A 20,134-nucleotide genomic window follows, 5' to 3' on the forward strand; every position below is an offset into this window, starting at 1 on the left:
GAACATGAGGATAAACAAGCACCAAAGTGCTACTGATCATTACAACCAGATGGGAGCCCATTTACTGCCTCCAACAGCGAGGTGCCACCGCTGCGCTGCCGAATCCCCATTGAAATAGGAAACCCAAGGCACCATCTGGGAGGTGAGGCTACACGTAGCCTTGGAATTTGGGGCTGGATTGAGCTGTGTTGTCCTCCTTCCACAACCCCAGGGACAGCCAACGAGTCCCACTTGCTCCAGCACAGTCGCTTCTGTACGGTTGTGCCCGAGTTAAACAGCCCAGTAGCACAGCCAGCCTGCCCAGTTCCAGTGTACAGGGAATTGGGATGGGGAGAATCACAGCCACGTTGCCCACAGCACTGCATTTCAACAGGATTTTTCTCAACCCACATCAGAGAACCACTACAAATTCTGGTCACCCCTGCACATTTCAGGGTGAATCACCTAAAGCAGCCCAAGTCTTACCTTATTTCCTCACAGTCTGCACAAGAAGCTAAGGACTGTGATGGGAAGAAGCCAGGGGTTGTTCTCTCTCCTTTTTAATAAACGTGCCTACTACAGATGAATGCACATCCAGCTTCTGCCCAAAGCACAGTGAGAGCATTCTCATAGTCTGGGGAGCACTGGAAATTGGCCTTCAGAAATAGCTCAGCTCAGAGCTCAGCCTCCCATCTGGACTGGGCTTTGCACCTTTGCCCCCATCCTCCTGCAGCCCCCAGGCAGCCACAGCCAGGCACTGTGTGGGGCTGCAGGATGCAGGTAGCCGGGGAGATGCAACGGGGAGGAGATGCAAATGGTGCAGGAGACTGCTGGAAAAGCAGAGACAGACGGATGTTTTTACACTTCAAAGGCAACAGGGCCCTGTGAGGCTTTCAGGAATATGCACAGATCGATAGACTCCTTTTAAACCCGGAGCACATTTGCTCAAGTGTGAGGCAATTAGTCCCCGAGGATGCAGGCAGGGCAGGCCCATTAACAGACATACGGGCAGGATGAAGCGAAGGTAGGAAACAGTCGGGCTGGAGGCTCCCCTTGGCTTCACCCCCGGAGCAGCGGCCAAAGCAGCTGCGTGTGGGCAGGAGGGCCACTCTTCTGCAGGGCACTGCCTCTGCCCTATAACCTCGGAGGGTAGAAGTGTGTCTGCAGGGCTGGAGCACAGCCCGGGCACTGGGGCTCCAGGCTTGTTTCTTTTAGTGACACTACAGTCATTCATCCTGCCCCTAAGGGCTGTATGGCAGGCACATCAGTAGCACTCAGCACAGTGTTGAGAGTACCCCTATGGCTGTGGATGCCTCTGCTGCTCAGCTGCCTGTTGTTTTTACTCCCTTGAGCCTTACAGCTGGGGATGCCTCAAAGTGCAGACTAACATATACTGAGTCTGCATCAGTTCTCATTCTACCCTCACTTGAATGCTGCTGGCTATCTGAGCTACCCTGAAACCTCACCCTCCACAGAGCCCCTTCCAGATGGGGAGGCAGAGCCAAAGCCAGACTGCAGAGTGCTCCCTGAGCTGCTACAAGGCCCCCAGCTCAGCACTGCAGGAGCAGCAGTACCAGCACACAGGGGACACAGACAGCAGACCTGAGCCATGCCCTACATCCAGCTGAGTGGCTGTGGTGTGCCTCCCTGTGCTACTAGCAGCCCTCTCTGGTTCTCCTTTCCAGATGCACAAAGTTTTCCCTCTTCAGTAAAAGTCAGAGAGATAGATATACAAATCTCAGCACGCCCCCAGAGAGCTGTAGGGGATGGAGATTAAACCCATCCACTCACCAAGCAGGGCACCGTCTGGGCAGGAATGCTGCAGTCATACACCTGCACATACAAGGAAAAAAAGAGGAGTATTACAGAAGTGTCAGAGGCAATTCAGCACCATACAGCAAAGTGCCATAAAACTCACATCACTTGGAAAAACAAAAAAGGAGCAACACTAAATCAAGCAGAGCAGCACACGTGGTGACTGGCTGCTTGTCATGGCTGCAGGGCCTCTTGTTACCACTGCATTAAAGAACTGCTTCACACTTGTTTAAGGTGTTGTCTAAAGCTGCTGCTCAGGCCCAGAGCTCAATACTACAGCACTGGTTCTGGGCAGTGCACTCTGCATGCTGCAAGGAGCACGGGTTGTGGAGGAGAAATACTTTACAACTTGCTTAGCATTCTGCTGGCAGCCTACAAGCTGCTGCTACCCATGCCTGACTTTCTCTCGCTGGCTGTAACCCCAAGAAACCACACTCATATCTCATTACAGCTCTACAAAGCACAGCAGCTAAACCAGCTTACCTGGAGCTGTAGGAGGAGTCTGGCCAGGAGCACACCTGCTGGAAAACCAAGGGCTGAGCCCTGGAGAAAAAGCAGAAACAAGCACAACAAACAGCAGCAAAACCATCACTCTGAATACTACAGGAGCCCAGACAGCCTCAGGGCAGGCTGTGGAGCAAACACCACCCAGTGCAGAGGGGGAAAGTTCAGCAGAACACCCACTCCTCATCCTTCAGGGAAAACCCATTATGTTCCCTTCTGCTGCACGGTTTGGGTGAGGGCAGGATGCTAAGAGCAGACACCTGCACCCTGTGCACCTGGAGGCATCAGCATCAGCACTACTGCAGCTGTGGGCACAGGGAGGTGGTGGGCTGTGTGCTGGTACAGCTTTGCACGGTGGGTGATGGCTGCTGTTTGTTGTTGTTGTTGTTGTCAGCCAAATGCTGCACTCCCCCCTGCTAGGAGGCTCCATATGGGACCCCAACCCGGTGTTTGCGAATTAAGTGGCTTTTAAGTTCTGTAATAAAAAACCATTTGACTCAAAGAATGTTGTTGTTCCTGAAAAGGGGTGGATGCTGCTTGCTCGGCCTCTTTTAAGGTGACCCAGGGTAGGGGTGAAAGCAGGAAACGCATGGCAGGACACTCACAGAGGATCCAGTGATGGACACTGCAGCTCCTTCTGCAGGGCTCAGGGCTGCCTGAATGAATGGGCCACAGCCAGGCGAGGGGAAACTGCTCTACTGGAGGACCCATGGTGTCTTTAGAGCAGGCATAGTGTGGGTTATGGGGCAGCAGCATCACAGTGCCCCTCCTGAGCCTGCAGCTGCCACCAGGCAATGCCTGTCTATGGTAGAAAAATGGCAGCAAGAGAACATCTTTCTGCCATTCCTACCTGCACTGAAGCAGCCTCAAACAAGGCTTAAAGTTGCAAAAACCAGTAGGACAATGCAATGTAAATCAGGATCTTTATTTCCCATAGGAAATTTACCTAGATCCCATTGAGAGTCCATTTGTTCTCATCCTTATGTAACTCCTCTGCAGAAGAAGAGTAAAAATGTATAGAAAATAAAGTATTTGCAGCAAAGAATTAGCACAAGAGACTGAGTCATATCTAGCAATACAAGCAGGCAACCTGGGGCTCTCCGAATACACTGAGAGAACAAAGAACACTGAGATCAACAGCATGTGTCATGTAGGAACTGGCCCCAGGTAACAGGATTGAAGTGGAGCCAGCAGTGTGCTTGAAAGAGATGCACAAAAAACCACACTTTCGAGTTTATTTTATTGCTCTTAATGGCCTGCCTTCCGCACGTCTCATTTCCTTTTATTGAAGCTGTCAGAGACGCATTACATTATCTCACATGCGTGCAAAAACAGTATTTCAGTCGAGCTCATACAGATTTTAAATGCCACAGCTGAAGAAAACAAGACAGGGGAAGCTGCAAAGGGAGGCGGCGGCAACAGAGAGCACACAGCTACAGGCAACGTGTGTCAGGCCTTCAGCAAACAGCAGAGCTGCAGCCTCTAACCAGAGACAGAAGAGTGGAAGCAAAGGTACTTGGCTAATAAGGTGGGTGATTCACGGAAGCAGGGCGAGGAGTCCTGCTGCAACAGCAGGCAGTAATTAACAGCAATCCTATGCACGAGGCTGAGGCTCACCCTGCACAGCCAAACCAGCTCCACCAACTGCAGCTCTCCCAAAGCCAGGTTGACGTCTGATACAGCACCTCACCATCCTGCTGGCACCTGGGTTTCCCAGTGCTGCCTGTTCTCTTCAGTTGGCCATGCTCACTATCAGCCTATGACAGAGGGAATTACAATCTAGCTCTCCAAAGACAAAGAAGCAGAGCTAAGCAACCAGCCAGGGGGTGTTAGTTCAGGTTTTCTTGGCAGTGATCATTGTGGGGAACCTCACCGACCACCTCTGCTCACTCAGCTGCTCTGCACGCATCATCACTGCAGTACCAATTAGCAATACTCTAATTAAATAAGGAAGCAGTCACTGTAGCTGAGTTTCACAAACGTGCAGGGCTACTTTTGAAAGTCATTTTAACAGTAATAAACACAGTTCCACACCGTATGCTGTGCAGGGCTGGCACCCAGGCAGAGCAGCATGCACCTGCACACCACTCCTGATGCACCAGCAGTCACAAAGCTGCCCTGCTCTGCTCACACACACTGCTGCACAGTGCATGCAGAGAATGCCATCTGGCACACACACCTCACTGCCCACCGATGGCTGTGGACTACAGAGCAGTTTATTTGAAGTGTTACAAGACAATGTTCTCTGCATAGCAGTGCGGAACACTTCTGTCCTCCCTCAGAAGCAAAAGGCCTATCTCAAAAAGGAGCACACAGCCAGGGCGACTTGGCAGGCAGGGACACTGTCTCTTTCCAACCCTCTCTGCCACACAGGGCCATGGGCTGCTCACTGACAGCACAGCTCCTCCAGGAGAGGGGACCACAGCAGTAACAAAGGTCAAACTGTTCTGACAGTGGAAGTGACTCTGAAGCAGATCCTTGAGCCTGCAAGAAGATGGCACTGAGAAGCCAGGAGGCACCCAGCACTGCATCAGGGAGCAGTGCAGCATGTGGTTCAGTGCCTGTGGTGTTCATTATTTTAAAGTATGTGGCTGATGAATGACACAAGACTGGTCAGAAGCATCTATAGGCAAAGCTTTCATAGCACAGCAACAACAGCTATAAATTATATTCCTCACTGGTGGCTGGGGGTGGAAGAAGAAGTTCACAGTGAAAGACTTCTTTCCCTTCAAAATACAGAGGCTGCAGTGTCAAAGCCAGCACTGCTATTCCTGGCAAGCACAGGCCTTTGGAGAGCCCTGGAGCAGCCCTGAATTCTGTGAACAATGTCCCTCCACCACCAGTAGAAAGAAAAGTGTTTCACTAACCTCGAATCTAGGGAAGATGGGATAGGGGTGGGCATGAGGGACACAGACACAACACAGAGCCTTGCTGCTGGTTCTCGTGCAGAAGACAAGCTCTTCCCTGCCTGCATGATCCACAGCCACATGTACCACTGCATGTTTTGCTGTCATATGCTCCTGGAAAAGAAGGCAAGACTTTAGCTTGACTATACTAAGTGATGAACCCGCTCAAGAGGTCACTGGAATTGCTTTTTTGGCTCATTCTTGCAAAAATCCCCTACAGCTTCTTGGCCTGGCCTACTGAAACTCCTCAGCCCCTATCTCCTTGCACACATGTCCTGGGAAGAAGGGATTTTGGAAACTGCCAAATGCAAGCACCTGGGACAGAGGTCGACAGCTCTTTCACTGCCGCTCTCACAGTTCCTGAGGTTTCCTATTCCTGCTGGAGAAAAAGCACTGCAGAACACACACAGATTGAGCCAGATGTGCCCTGACACAGCTGGGACTGCTAGCAGTGTAGCTGCTGCTTGTGAAGTACCATGAGGGTTGTTGTGCAAGGAGACAAGGAAGTGAAGGCATCCAGTGCCACCATCTGCAGCAATGCCTCTTTGCCTTCTATGAACAAGGCTTCAAGGTTAACACCCCAGAACAAATTTGTTCTCATTTACAATTTTCTTTCAGTCTTTTCATTGGGAAGGATCCTCCCTGCTCACCAGCAGGCATAGGGGAACAGTGGGTACTGGCTCCACTCTGCCATGGTCCCGTGGGCATGTCCCGAAGGCCCTTGTGTGTTGTAATCTGTGGAGAAGGCTGAGTAGCTCATCGCCCTGTACTGGCTGTGGGGTGGCACCATCCACTGCCCAAGGCCTTGCTCAGTGCCATAAGGACTGTACACTGGCGCTCGAGCTCCAGGTTTCCCCACTGAGTCCAGAGCCATGTTCACCACTCCGGTGTAGTCCTGGGGAGGGGGCAGAGGTGGGGGCAGTGGAGGCAGGTTGGTGAAGCCCTCTGGGAGCTGTTTGGAATCGTGCTCAGGCACTGAGGCGAGATCCAAGGGGTGGCACCTCGCTCGGAAGTCGTTCAAGGCGGCGACGTCGCGGCTGGGGAGCTGCTGGCTGTCCCCAGCTTCGTGGAACCTGTTCCCCAAGGCAGAGAGCAGTGAGTCAAACCCACCGCAGCAGAAAACCACTGAAAACCCACACAGATCCCCGGGGAAAGAGCTTGCCCTCTTCCCCTGCCATTTCAAACACCCGCTTTCCATTCAAAACAAGCACACCTTACAAAGACAACCTAGCTCTTTGTATTCCCTGCGAGGGCCTTGTACCTAGAAGACTTGGCCTGGGGTGGGAATTTACAATGTGTCAGCTATTTCACACTCATTCATCATGTGAAGATGCTTGCAGGAAAGCCAGGTGAGCCATCTTGTACTCCAATGGAATTACACACATATTGAAAAGGGTTCTCCAACTTCACGTGTTGGCTTATGGCACGTTAACTCTCCCATATCTACAGCTTTGTCTTACTGTAAAAATGGGTTTTAGTCCAAGTCCTGCTCACTCTGAAAAATTTAGTGCCAAAAGAAGGTAAGCCCACTCACTCCAACTCAGGAAGGAAGGAACAATCACTGAAGTCCTCCACTCCCCTGAAGGACAGGCAAGTTCTGTTACATAGAGTTGGGTAGGAAAGCATTTCAGCACAGGGAAATAAAGAGCACTACTAAAACATGAATATGCTCAGAATGCATGTAAAACAGAGAGGCTTCGTTACAGAGACATCTCCACACTGATCTAGCACCTATCATAAAAGTGAGGCATCAACAGAAAAACAGCCTTCTCACTCACACTGGCTATTTTTCCTTAGGAAATAACCTATAAAAGAGGAGGAATCTCTTCAGTTAAAGAGCAGCTTTATGACAAGAGCACCAGGAGACAGGACTCACCGGTATGTCTGGTAGGATGGTGTGGGCACTTGCTGCTCCCTGGCTGGACCCTCCCTCTGTTCAGCTGGCACTGGCGATGCTGCAGGAAAGGCATGGCTGCTGTTCTGCTCTGAGATCCAGAAGGGATATCCACTGCTGACCACGATGGGGTTACTCTCTTCCTTCACATCCACATTCTCATCTTTCTCAAAATCTGACTCACAGTAGGGGAAGAAAGAACAGAAAAAAAGTGAGAATGGGGAAGAGAGAGTGGGAGCTCACAGTGTTCTATTAGCAGCTGAATTAACTGCAGGATGGGGGAAGGAAACACACCATCACCTCTTCTGCAGCCACACCGCCTTAAAGGACTTAAAGAACTAGCCCTATGCTGCTTTTTTCTGCTCTTACACTGTGGCTTTCAGCTTTTCCCCATTCCCTCACCCTTGCAAGGAATGATCAAGCTTAAAGATAACCTAGCAAAAAGAGTAAAGATCATTTTTAAATGAGATCAGTTCCCTATCTGCATCACAACACAGCTGCACAAGCACCAGGGTTGACACAACTGCACAAACGAGAACCAAGGCAGACAGGCAGAAGAAAGCCATGGGTGACACTGCAAGATGGTGTCACTGTTGAAGAGAAAACATTACGAGAGCACAGCCCTCAATCACATGCAATCACAAAGCAAGGCTGGAGCAGCAGAGCTGGGGAGGAGTCACTAATGACAGGAGATGTGAGCAGGCTCCTGTGGACCATATGCAGAGACTTAATCCTGAGACAGACAAACTGAATGCACGTGTGGAGACTGCAGGCAGAAACTAAGAGAGGCAAAGGCCTCACAGAGGGTTCATTTGTTGGCTCATTCTCCTAAAGCTGTCTCCCTGAGTTAGGGAGTGAGCACCACCTTCCAGCTTTGCAAAGATGTATGCAGCAGCCTTTAGGGGCTCTGCCCAAACCTCTCTCTCCAGTGAGGAACATCAGAGGTATGCCACTGCCTCTTATCCCCCCTGTGGTTTAGGCACAGTTTGTGACTGACTCTGGGTTTGTTCTTGTTAAAATTACCACGTTCCTCAGCACCAGACTCCTTTTCCTCTGGGAGTTTTCTCTTCTGGCCCTTGGCTGGACTTGGCTTCTGGGATTTGGCTCGTCCTTCCCTGGGAAAGAAACAGGACTAGGTCGTAAGTTAGCTTTCTACCTAGATAAGTATGCAGGACAAAGGCCTGGGAAGACAAAAGGTGGGATGAACAGCTCTGATGTTATGCATGTTACACCTTCTTGCAAACCAACACGACAGGTCCACAGGGAATAATGTGTGCCAGAGTGGAATCGTGGAGTTAACTAATGCTGCATGTGCTTCCAGGAGAGCTCTCACCCCACAGAATACTGGGGATAAGTTGGAAAGGGAGTTGCTGCCCCTTTCTTGCTTGTACAAAAGTCAAAAATAGCACGGAAATCTCAGCTCTGGAGCTTTCAGCACAGTTTGTAAGCATGCTCCAAAGCTGGATGCACATTCTCTACATACAGGCATACGTACGGTGGGCATTTTGCTTGAAAGCAGCCTTTTTGCAAAGTGGACAATAACACAAAGCTTAGTCAGAAACAGTCCTGTTGAGAGCAGAAAGAACATCCCTGACATTTTCAAAAAGAATCACTTTTGGCTTTTTTCATCAGGAAATCAGATTTTCTTCTCATGCAACAAAATCTCAGATATTTTTATACCATTTTCTGGTTGGAAAACTCTTTATTACCAGTCTACAGGTTTCCTTCAGGGTTATTTCTTTCAGCATTAATTAGTGGCTGCCCTCAGAGCAGACAGATCATCTCACCATCTCATCTCATCTCGATGGCATCCAACCTCCATCCCACAGACAAAATTTCCTGTTGGTACAGACACCTTTCCACACAAGAGGAAAGGAGATGTGAGAGTCTTCCAACGTGAGAATTAAGCTGATCTCACAGGGACAGAAGGATCTACTGTGGACTCTCTTTATCACTGCTATTAATGTATCAGATTGCAATCTAGACCCAATTTGCAATGGAATGCAGGTCTCAAATCTGTCACATCTCTCATATTTCTGTAGGAAATTCTGTTTCCTCCTGTTCCCTAAGTCTCTGGGGGGTGCTACACAGCATTCCCATATACAAATAAATGCAATGTGCAAAGCAAAATGCTCTGCAGAGCTAGCTGCTCTATTTTGCTGCATGGACTTGGATATAATTCAGATAAACTCATGTTATACATAAGTTGAGATGAAAAAACAGTTTACCTTCGAGTGTTCTTCCCATGCTCCCGGAAACCTTTAGCAAATGGATTGTTGTCAATCTTCAGCTTTGTGATCTTAAAATAAAGGACCAGGATTCAGTTCTGGTTGGGATCTTCATTATTTCAAGATCTTCATCTTGGTGTTTACTACAACAGCTTTTTCAGGGGGCTGGAGGATGCCCCTGGCACAGTATCTGAGCTCTCCCAGCAGTTCCTTCTATGAGTGAGTTGCAGAGAGAATTGACTTTCCCAGGGTCAGTGGGAATTTGGATGGGATTCACGTAACTAGAGAAATATAAAGGGTGAATACCTAATATCTGGACTTTTGTCTGTACTTTTTGCTATCTTTGGGATTCTGTTAGTCACTGACAGTGCACTTAATGCAATTAATATGCACAATTAATGCCATCCTTCACTAGACATTTTCTGCAAGAACCATATTTTGCCTATTTTTCTTCCTTTATCCATCACAGACACCCAAGTTAATTTGCTCTGGAGGAGACACCTTCCTATGCAAGATTTCTAAGGACAAAGTACTTAGCAGTGCTTTGGACTCGCACGCTACCTGCTCATTCTGGTAGGCTGTAACAGAAGTGAAGACAGTCTCAGGGAAGCTGAAGACTTGAAAGATGCTCCAGCGAACACTGAAGAGGTCGTCTGCCTGCACAATGTGGAAGCGAGGCTTGTAACGGTGCATGGAGTGGAGGATGATCTGGCACAGAGACAAAGGCAAAGATTTCCATGTGCAACTGCTGCTAACACACTGAGCAAAGTTATACAGACAGCACGGGTTAGCACCTTCCCTAGCAGGCAGGTAGGAGGGCTGGACTGAGGAAGGAAGAGAGGGCGCTTGGATATCTTTTTAATTTCCACATGATCTGATGTTTCACACTTATTTCACTTTACACCGACCTGCAATGAATTCCAAGAAAGCGTGGCACAAAGGCCAGCAACAACCTACATGCCCATGTTGATCCAGAGTGTTGTTGGTGAGCTTCAGTTTCTGGAAAGAGACAGGTTCCTTCATCCAGTGGCTGCCAGGAGCTGGGGAATCTGGGTGGACATACGTGCGACAAGGGAGCTGGGGCTCTGCTTTTCCAGCAACTTCCCACTGATCTTTATTCCACTGTGAAGAGAAAGATGGAAAGCTAGAGCTTAAAAAGTGACTTATTTTAAATAGCCCTGGCAACTCTGCTTCTCTGTCTGATGTGGAGGATTCCTCTGAGGCATGCAATCCTGACAAGCAGCAGATTATCTCTTGAGAGCCATGATTGTTTTACCAAAACAGCTCCAAGCTTGGGCCTCATTTTTTCTCCCTTTTTCCCAGTGGCCATCAAAGAAGTCTGACATTAATCATGATCAAAACTGTACCAGTTACAACGGAGATCAGTTACCTTTTCAGCTGCTCCCCAAGCAAAAGTGACAAATAGCTCCAGAGAGGCAGAAAATCCACCAATTACTTCTGAATGTCGTCCAAAGACTATTTATTTATCAGCCTGGCCACTGAAGCATAAAGATTAATCTATTTCAAACAAAAATGGAATTAAAGCATAACTTTTATCATCTAAAGTGCTTACCTTGTACCTGAAGTTGTCCACAGGCACAAAATCCACCAGCATGAGGTACTTGGCATATGGGATTAAGCCAGAGACTTTGATTTTGCATTGTGGAAACATTCGTCTGAAGGAGAAATGAATGTAAGGATTTCTGTACTTAGCAAATGCTGTTTAACGACCTACAGAAGCAGCAGGTCATGTTTACTCTCTGCTGCACAAAGTTCTGGTAGTGGTATTTATACAGGCCAGCTACCAAATATTTTTACAATCTCATTGATGTATTGATTATCCAGTCTCACGGGTTTAGGTGGAATAGGCACTAACATGGCAGCAATCTTTAATGGCCTGACATTGTTATTGCTTTTGTGCCTCCAATTCCTGCATTGCAGCAGTGGAAAACTTAAAGAAAAGGAGTGGAATTTGCATGCAGCTGCTTCATGCAGCTACCACAGACCGGGAGCACAGATTAAAGCATTTTCTAGCGTGGGCTGTGCACACCTAGGAGCACATCTTCCTTTCCATTCCAGCATTCCCCACTGCCACTTTCATCTTCTGACTCTGCAGAAAAGCCTCAACACTCCCTTCTTACCAGCAGGATTACTTTAGCTCCCAGCAGCTTTGACACAAAACGTCCCTATTTTGTATTCTTTCACCACAAGCTCCAACATGACTCAGACTTAGAATAGCCTGCTTAGCATTATATGCCATATTTTCATCTGCAAATGCAGAATTAACACCAGGTATTGACTGCTCCTATGCTGCTGCCTGTGACCGAGGCAAAGGAAGCCCAGGGCACTTCCCAGAGCAACAGCACAGCAACAGGAAGAACATCAGTGTTAAGTACTGAGATAAGAGCAGAGGAGATTTCTCAGCACATCAGCCCCGCGATGACCTTTTGCACTTTGCAGTTTGGATCTCCAGGACTGCCTGAAAATGTGCCAGAGGCAGGGAGATGCAAACAACTGGCTACAAGTCTGAGGGTCACCAAGTGACATAAGAGTGCTCAGAGTTTTGCAAACAGATTAGAAGGGAGCGGCGTGGGCAGCTGTCCTGGTCCCCTCACCTGCCGGATTTGGTGATGATCATCTCTGTCCCTATCTGATGAAACTTCATCCAGAGACCCATGTCCTCCAGGGTGACCGTGATGGAGCTCTGTGGGTAGGGCTCCAGGCTGGGGGATGCAAGTGCTTCACATGGTGCTTTAATGTCTACCAGGGAGAGAGAAAACAGGGACTTCAGATGGGCAGGAGGGCACCAGCACAGAACAGCTTCTCCTGCTCACCCATCGGGCTCTAGGAAGCAGCACTCAAGTCGGCCTTCCCAGTTCCAGTACCCAAAGCTACCAAATTCCACACGTTGCTGTAACAGATGGGCTCTGGCCATATGCTCCTCTGGGACTTGTCAGCCCCAAATCACCGCAGCCCACAGCGCTGGTTCAGCTCAGGTAAGTGAATGTTGTGATTTCACCCAGGAAGCATGCCAAGAACCAGTGCCACAACAATTCTCTAAAGCAAAATCCATTATCTTCCTTCCAAGGCTATTCTTGTTGCTTAGAAGGCTCAAAAGACATAAAGGCTTGCTCAACAGGTTTGGCTTTAGCTGGTAAGTTCTTTTGTAAAGATTTGTGTGTTATACAAACCCAGCCTAATTCTTTTATCCTACAAGTCAGACAGGTGGGTAGCCACAATCTGCTTTTTCTCCTGTTCTGGTATGAACAGGTTACACAAAACACTTCACCAAAATGAAAGCTGAAAGGATTGGAAATATTTTAAGTGTAGCAGCAGGCAAGGGGAGAAAACAACAGATAGTTAGTTGGCAGCAGAGGTAAAAAATCACTGCAGAGGACTATGAAGGGGCAGACAGGAGGTTCACATGTGAGAGGAGACAAAAAAGGGAGGAGACAGAGCTGAATATTCCAAAAAAAAAAAAGAAAAGAAAAGAATGGTCTTAACCAGACTTGAGATGGAGATATGGAGATCACCAAGATGCTCACGTGGAAGGTGCTCTCTTCAGCAGCGCACAGCTGTCAGCTTTCCTGGCCATGCATTATCAGCCACACTTGGCTATTTGTTAAAGACAGAAACTTCTCTGCCTATTAGCTTGGATTGAATTTTATTCAGAGCGCATCAGAAATAAGGGATTTTATCTTTCTTCTTTTTTTTCTTTTCCCCCTGGGTCACACCTTTAAGAGAACAGTCATGGAAAGAAGGCAACTATTTCCAGAGAAAACAGCTTCTTCCTGAAAGTGACACACGTCCACAAAAGCAACCTGATGTTAGCCTCCTCTATCAGGAATTAAGAAACACTTACACATAATTCTGTCAATCTGTAAAGGTCTTCAGGCATTTAAAAAAAATTGCCTTTACCCTTTTTTCTGCTTTGATCCGACATTAATGAACTGGCTAAGAAGTGACACCTAGTCTGCCCGCTAAGATTAGCCTGTTAACATCTTCTTACTAAAGCTTCCCTCATATCCTCTTGCAAAGACATGAAAGTGCCACGAGACGATGCACTGGGAGCTCAGCGCAGCGCATGTATCAAAAGGAGTTACAATAAAATCAGGCTGATTTCCCACAGGAGTCATGCAGTCACAAATACATGCAAACAGATTTTGATTAGCTCGACAGATGCTCACTCCTTCCCCCAAATGAATTTTACAATTAACATTTTTGTAAGCAAATTCCAAAGCCATTAAATGAGCCTGCAACAAGGCAGATCTCGGGGGTCCTCACTGAGAGACTTCCAAACAAATCAAAAGGAACTAAAGCAAAAGTTCTACACTGAATTAAAAATCAAAGGCAGATGTTGTAACCTGGTTTCACCAATGAACCTGTATGAGTGACGAGGGCCAAGAGCCAGGCACACAGTCAACACTGCAGCAAAGACTTTAAAATGTTGCTAACGTCCTTCTTGTCACAGGTTTTGTGTGCCCTATCTGAGGCTGAGAAACAGGATATGAACAGTTTGCATACAAAGCTACGAGCTTGCTAACAGAGGCACACAGCTGCCACAAAGTCACATCAATTGGCTTCAATGGGAGTCTGCAGTGATGGATCCTTTCGCAGGACAGAATTCAGATTTGCCTGGCAGAGCCAAAAGTTGGCCTGCAAGGTGCTCTGAATTCACTCCCAGTCGGTGCCGACTCAGCTAACCTCAGAGCCATGCTCAGAGCCACAAAGACTCTGGAATTACAGCACAAAGAGGTCTGCAGTGAGGTGTCCAAGCACTGAACTGCATTAAGTTTGTACTCCCGATGTTTCCCCTTCTATGTAGTTTAGTTTTTATTGTAAGAATGGTTTGAGAGAGCTTTAAACATCTTCCAAGAATTTTAGTTCTACGTTACCTGAAAACCAATCACTGCTGTTACCATTTTGCATGTAGCACGTTCTAAAACATACACTTCATGAGGTTGTAAGGGAAGACAGCTGCTATGATAAAGGCCAGCACTGAAAATTAAGAGATCTTCACTCAATACCACGCTGTTCTTTAAAGTCCTGATACAAATAAGAGCAGCCTGTGCTTTGGTTTATTACTACAATAGGTTGCATATATCTTTTTCCTATTTTGGTGACGGAAAGGAGAGGAAGGGAAATGAGAGTAAATTGGGTGATGCTGAATTTGTCTCCGTGAAGAAGCTTAATGTGAACAGCTACCTAGAATCCTCAGGGAAGGAACACACAAACATATATAAAGCTACTGGATATATTAATATTGACAACGGCCAAAGAAACCCATGTTCTCTGACCTTAAAAGCGCCAAGAAACACCTCCACACTTTGGAGGGCACCTTGCTTCCCAGAACACAAAGATTCTGGCTCTAACAGAAGCACTACTAGTGCTACAGCTTCACCTCTCAAAGGCACGCAGTCCTATTTCTGCTGTGTAGGGTCGTGCACCAAAAATGACTCCATAAGAACATGAGGTAACTTCTGAAACAGCTGGAATCTTTAACACAGTGAGGGACTGCACTGTTGCTTCTTAAGTCAAAATTCTCTTGATGTGGCAGCATGAATCAGTACCCTATGGAAGGTTTGACAAAACCCCAAAACCATGGTGAAGGCAGAAGTTATCTGAGCGACTGTATGTGTATTCTGCCCATGAAACAACACTACAACAGCAGAGAAAAAAAAAGCTGAGAATACCCAGCCAACCTCTCAGTGTAGGTGAACTGCATGCTTGAGCTACATAAGCAGTCTTTTCATTGCAATGCATTGGAAAACACTGGGCTAAACCTAGGTATCAGCTACACTGACAAATGTGGTGCCTCTGGTCTGGTCCTCAGTTTCCCAGTGCACATCTGTCATCGTGCCCAGTCTGATCATGTCCCATAGAGAAGAGGTTAATGGTATGTTAAGAGAAGGACTGATGAAGAAAAACATAAATAATACGCTATGGAAACAAAAGATACTGTGCTTGGGCATAAAAAGATGGTAGAAATTGTAGGCTATGTGTCCTTCGGGTTTTCACTTTCACAGGGCAGAAAAAAGACAGGGATAGACAAAAAGGACAGTTTGCATCTGAATTGCTCATAGCAAAATAAGGAATATTTCCAAACCTTCTGTGGCCTTCAACCCAAAGGAACTTACTTCACAGACAGTATGCAGATAAAACCTCTATCCTTCAGAATTATATTGCACAAGGCGATACAAATAAGGGAATTTTGGGCACAGCTGTGAGTGGACACCTACTGCCTTGCAAAACATCTTCCAAGGCTCACCAAGAACACTCAAAACTCCAGTAATGATAACAATTATTATGATCTCTAGTCACACAATTAAAGCACTGGTATCCCTAGGAGCACTTACTCTCTGTCTAAAATTATTGCACACTTTTGGCATAAATCGAAGACCTTTCTGCGCGAGATGGAATAGGAGGGAGAGCTGCACCTACCTGGTAAAACTTGCATTTTTCCATGAAACGTGGAGTCTAGGAAGTCACACAGCCAGGAGAGCCACCAGAATTCTCAATAAGGGAGCCAAAATAGTCCAGTTCAAAAGCAGGTCTGATGTCCTGAAGCAAGCAAAAGCCCTTCCATCTGAGTTCCAGTGTCAAGAGTGACTGAGAAGCGGATGGGACTCCAAGCACAGCTAGCCAAGGTGAGTTCCTGTTTTATGGAGGCTAATGAGCAGGGAGGAGCTTCTCGCCAGGGCTGTCCCCTTGCAATCCTTTGATGTCCGAAGGGACAAAGAGAGGAAGGATCTGCAGCAATGGCTGGGGCTAAGGGAAGAAAATCAAAGAGAATTAACATGGCTTTGACATACAGGAAACCCTACAGGGGAAATGCACCTTGATTTACTGCTAACACACTTCTAAACAAATAGACTAAAATCACTACTGGAAGACTTACCTACAAATAAATAAATACCTAAAAGCCCTTTAACCAGTAAGGAAATAATTCTGTCTGGCTATTGCAAGGATTTGATTAAACTCTCACGTCCAGAGCACAGAACCCCTTTATATCAGATCAGGAAAGGTGGAAGAACCAGGAAGCTGTTTCCTTCCCGAGCGATTAACAGCTTGTGGAAAACTTAAAGTTTGAGACCATCTCAAAACTGAGATGCTGCAGTAAGGTATGCATCCACCAGAAGATGTCTTCTCCACTAACAGAAGTGCATCAGGTAAGGCTAGCCAATCTCTCCATTCACAGCCTTTAACTACAGTTAATTTTCCTACTTTATCATTTTTCACAGGCATGACTCTCACTGCTGCATCAGACGTCCTCAAGCTCGCAATTTATCTTTTCAGTAGCGCCTCGCCAATGAAAGCTGCATGGCTTTAACAACACAGCTATGCCAGCACACCATTTTACTGGCACCAACCTCCTTCAGCTGGACTGGTGCAAGTGACCTAAAAATCTGAAGCGTGGATCAGGCACAGGTTTTATTTAGGCCTGCCCTTACTGAATGAAAGGCTGCGCACAAACCGGAGGACTGCAGTGCTTTCCCTTAATTAGTTTATTCTGCAAGTGTGACCATTAGCTTTTGTACTTACAAGTGCTTACAAGTGCTAAGACAGCAATCAAGCCTCATGCTTCAGGTCACAAACCAGCCACTGCACCTCGGTGAAGAGGTGCATTCACGTTTAGAAACTGCTATACTAACATTTATAGGTCAAATATAGAGTTCAAAAAGAGGAGGTCGAAAGCAGGATATCAGTCTCAATGGGCCAGAACTGAATCCTGCACAACAAACTCAGGAGTTCCCTGCTTCATCTCGAAGAGCAGCACTCTGAGGCTGCAGATGATTCATGGTCTTGTTTTGCTCAGAATAAAATCAGCACTTTTTATTCAGTTAATGACATTATTGGGACATCTGATTTTTAGACTGATATGCAAAGCAATCTGAATTTGTTTGCAGTCAGTTCCTATAGAAAAACATCCCTTCAGTTCTGCATGTAGTTCTTCCTGGACTAGGGAAAGCAACAACATGCAACGAGGACAAAGAATTTATTCAGAGGATTTTCATTATGGCTCTTTTTTATCATTATTTGAATTTCAGGCAGTACTGTGCAGGGAGTACAAGAAAGGCCACTGTTTATTGTGGCAAGAAAGAAGCTGGAGAGTTTGGTAAGTCCTGAGGAGTGTTTTATAGCTTGCAGACTGTCCATCGGCTCCTGGCAACTCTGTGGGACCACATCCTCCAAAGGCCTTCCTGACCTCCCTTCTAAAGTACCAGGCAACACAGAAGACTGCAGGCTTTTCTTCAGCTAAATCCAAACCGGGGGTCTCAGTCCCACTGAGGTGGAGGCTGTCGTGTAGTGGGGTCACATAACTCGTAGTTCAACTGAAGACTTTATTACACGTCAAAGGACAAATCGGAAGGAAAAAGATCAACTGTGAATGGTATTAAGGTCAAATCTCCTCTGCTTGTGCTCTCAGAGTCACTACCAGACACAAATGGAACAGGATGCAGAAATGCTTTTCTGCTCTGCCACAGAAGGGAAGCCAGCATCCAATCTGCTTCCCATGTCCTGCTTTTGCAATGCTAGTATTTTAACTGCAGAAAGCAGAAACAATGACTGTAATCAGAATCTGAAAAGGGAAAATGGATCAAAAATTGGGTCAGATTCAAGATACTATTAAGATGGATCACATCCCACACAGTCAGAAACCACACAGCAGCAGCAGCAGCACTGGGAATTTCAGACTTTACCTGACAGGAGCGTGGGATGTATCATGACTTACTGCTTCTTCCATGAAAAGGCATCAGATGGTCTCCTGCTGCCACTTCATTTGCACACTGCCTATCAACATGTCTGGAGAACACACATTTGCTGCAAGCACTCAAATCCTTTTGTCTTTTCCCAGCTGATTGATGGGGAAGGTGGAGCCATTAATTACCCATGACTAGTTAAGAACTAGCTATTTCCCAGCCCTTCTAGTTGCACTGGAGAGGTTTTAAAAGTGAAAAAAAGTAAATTTGTTATTATTCCTGGAAAGCATGGCTAAAGGAGTAATCTCCGTGAAATTCATTACTCGCCAAAGGGGAATTTAGCACATCACTCTCCTGTCTGTCTGTCCTTAGACATAGAATGCCTTGGGCTGTTTGCTGGGAAGTCAGAGGTGAATGGTGTCTAACAATTCATTGGCAAATTGGAGGGCTGGGGGAGGAAAGGGAAGGCAGAGAGAGCGGACATGGGATGCACCTCCACAGTGAGAAGTCAGCGATGTACAGCTCTGCTCAAAGCTCACTGCAAGCAGCAGGTAAAAATCCTGCACTGCCTAGCTCTAACAGGAGGTTCTGCTGTGCTGAAGAGGATGAGCTAGGGCAGCGCAGAGGGAGAGGATGAGTGATGACAAAAGCAGAAGCCAAGAGCTTTTGCTTTGCACCTCTCTGAGGAGGTGATAGGAAAGAAACATTCCCCTCTGTGTTTTGTAGTAAGGCAAATGTTTTCTGGCAGTTCTCCTGCATGTAAAGCATTAACCCTTAGCACTCCTTCCCCCATTTCTCCCTTCTGAACTGTGAGCCCTTTGAGATGAGGTGATCTCTGCCTGGTTGGCTGGTGATGGGAGCTCTCAAGCCACAGAAGATCATGTGTGCCAGCTGGGGGGAGGCTCTGGTTATTGGGATCTGAGTCTGCAGGTGGCTGCACCAGCTCCATCCAGCAGAATTTCTAGGACACCATTCTGCCCTAAGAACAGGATCAAGCACAAGGTGTAAAAGTTACTGTCAGGCAGTTAGTTGAACTCAGTGATCTTTATGGGCCTCTTCCAGTGTGGGACATGAATGATTCCAAGAGAAGCAGTGTTGTTTGCCTGAGTTTGTACAAGCCAGCAAAAGTAGCACAGGGAAGTGCTAACTACGTTTAAGAAATACTTCCCTCTGAAGCATGAGGATAGCCTTACTGTCATTTAAATGCAACTCAGCAGATTTTCACCTGGTGTATGTAGGCCACAGCATCAGAGCATCTTGGCAACTCTTTATGAAGGACACTCTGCCATCTGATCTGCAGAGGATGAACACTGAAAATGTAGAAAGTGTGTCATTAACAGGACTCAGAATCAAATAAATAGATAGCTACCTATTTTCATACTTAAAAAACAAGAAGCAGCCTTAAACTCTCCAGTTGGCTTTAGAGCCCACCAGTCTGTCCCTCAGATACAGGTTTAACGTGTACAGAGCAAATGGCCTGGCTATGCACAGGAAGGGCTGTGGGGAAAAGCAGTGTTTATCCAGAGGAAAAAAACTGATGGAAGTATTGCTGCTAGGCTGTGCCAGCCTAAGACTGCAACTGCCTGTCCTTGTTACTGACCGACTTCAGCTTCCACAGCACAGCATCTTCTCACAGTGGCAGATGGTTCAAATGAGTTTTTCCTGGTAAAAGTTGCTTGGTGTCTTCACGTGTTACACTGCATTTGTGTTCAGCCATTCCACTCCCAGGACCCCAGCAAGAGGCCCCGCAGCAGACTGACCTTTGTAAGGCCGAAAGCCCCATGCTGAGTCCCACGCTGTATTACCCCCAAATCTTCCCTGTGCTCTCAGAAAGCAAAATCACATTTGGTAAAACAAAACAGTTGGTTGGAGAGGACCTGTTGGTAGCAGCTGAACGCGAATTCACAACAGGCATCTGGACACAGTGTGCTGCATGGATGGCTGCTTGCCTATGCCCCTGAGCAGGGATGGGGATCTCTTTTGGAAGGGAACATGTGAAAGTGGCCCATGCAAATGAAAAGTAGTGCATTAGATGTTTAACACAGGCTTTTCCTCTTGCAGGTTTGTGGATTGAGGTATCTGGCCACAAAGCTGTGGCTCCTGAAC

General features: G+C 47.0%; 1 protein-coding gene across 1 annotated transcript; it reads right to left on the reverse strand.

The window, feature by feature from the left end:
• Positions 1 to 3,207: 3,207 nt before the first annotated feature.
• LOC128084155 (T-box-containing protein TBX6L) lies at positions 3,208 to 15,984 on the reverse strand. Its single transcript, XM_052690008.1, has 9 exons — positions 15,768 to 15,984; positions 11,942 to 12,086; positions 10,900 to 11,002; positions 10,284 to 10,448; positions 9,888 to 10,034; positions 9,327 to 9,397; positions 8,122 to 8,213; positions 7,081 to 7,273; positions 3,208 to 6,277 (listed from the first exon to the last, which is right to left on the reverse strand). The coding sequence occupies exons 1-9, from the start codon at positions 15,781 to 15,783 to the stop codon at positions 5,851 to 5,853; spliced, it is 1,359 nt and encodes a 452-aa protein (XP_052545968.1). The 5' UTR covers positions 15,784 to 15,984; the 3' UTR covers positions 3,208 to 5,850.
• Positions 15,985 to 20,134: the final 4,150 nt, after the last annotated feature.

This window comes from Tympanuchus pallidicinctus, unplaced genomic scaffold (genome assembly GCF_026119805.1).
Source record: "Tympanuchus pallidicinctus isolate F22 unplaced genomic scaffold, pur_lepc_1.0 scaffold25, whole genome shotgun sequence".
NCBI classification, from domain to species: Eukaryota; Metazoa; Chordata; class Aves; order Galliformes; family Phasianidae; genus Tympanuchus; species Tympanuchus pallidicinctus.

Coding starts and splice junctions, on each gene's coding strand:
- LOC128084155 (XM_052690008.1), bottom strand. Junction 10,035..10,283: donor CTCTGGATCAACATGGGCAT/GTAGGTTGTTGC, acceptor TCTCTGTGCCAG/ATCATCCTCCACTCCATGCA. Junction 6,278..7,080: donor CCATCCTACCAGACATACCG/GTGAGTCCTGTC, acceptor CTTGGGGAACAG/GTTCCACGAAGCTGGGGACA.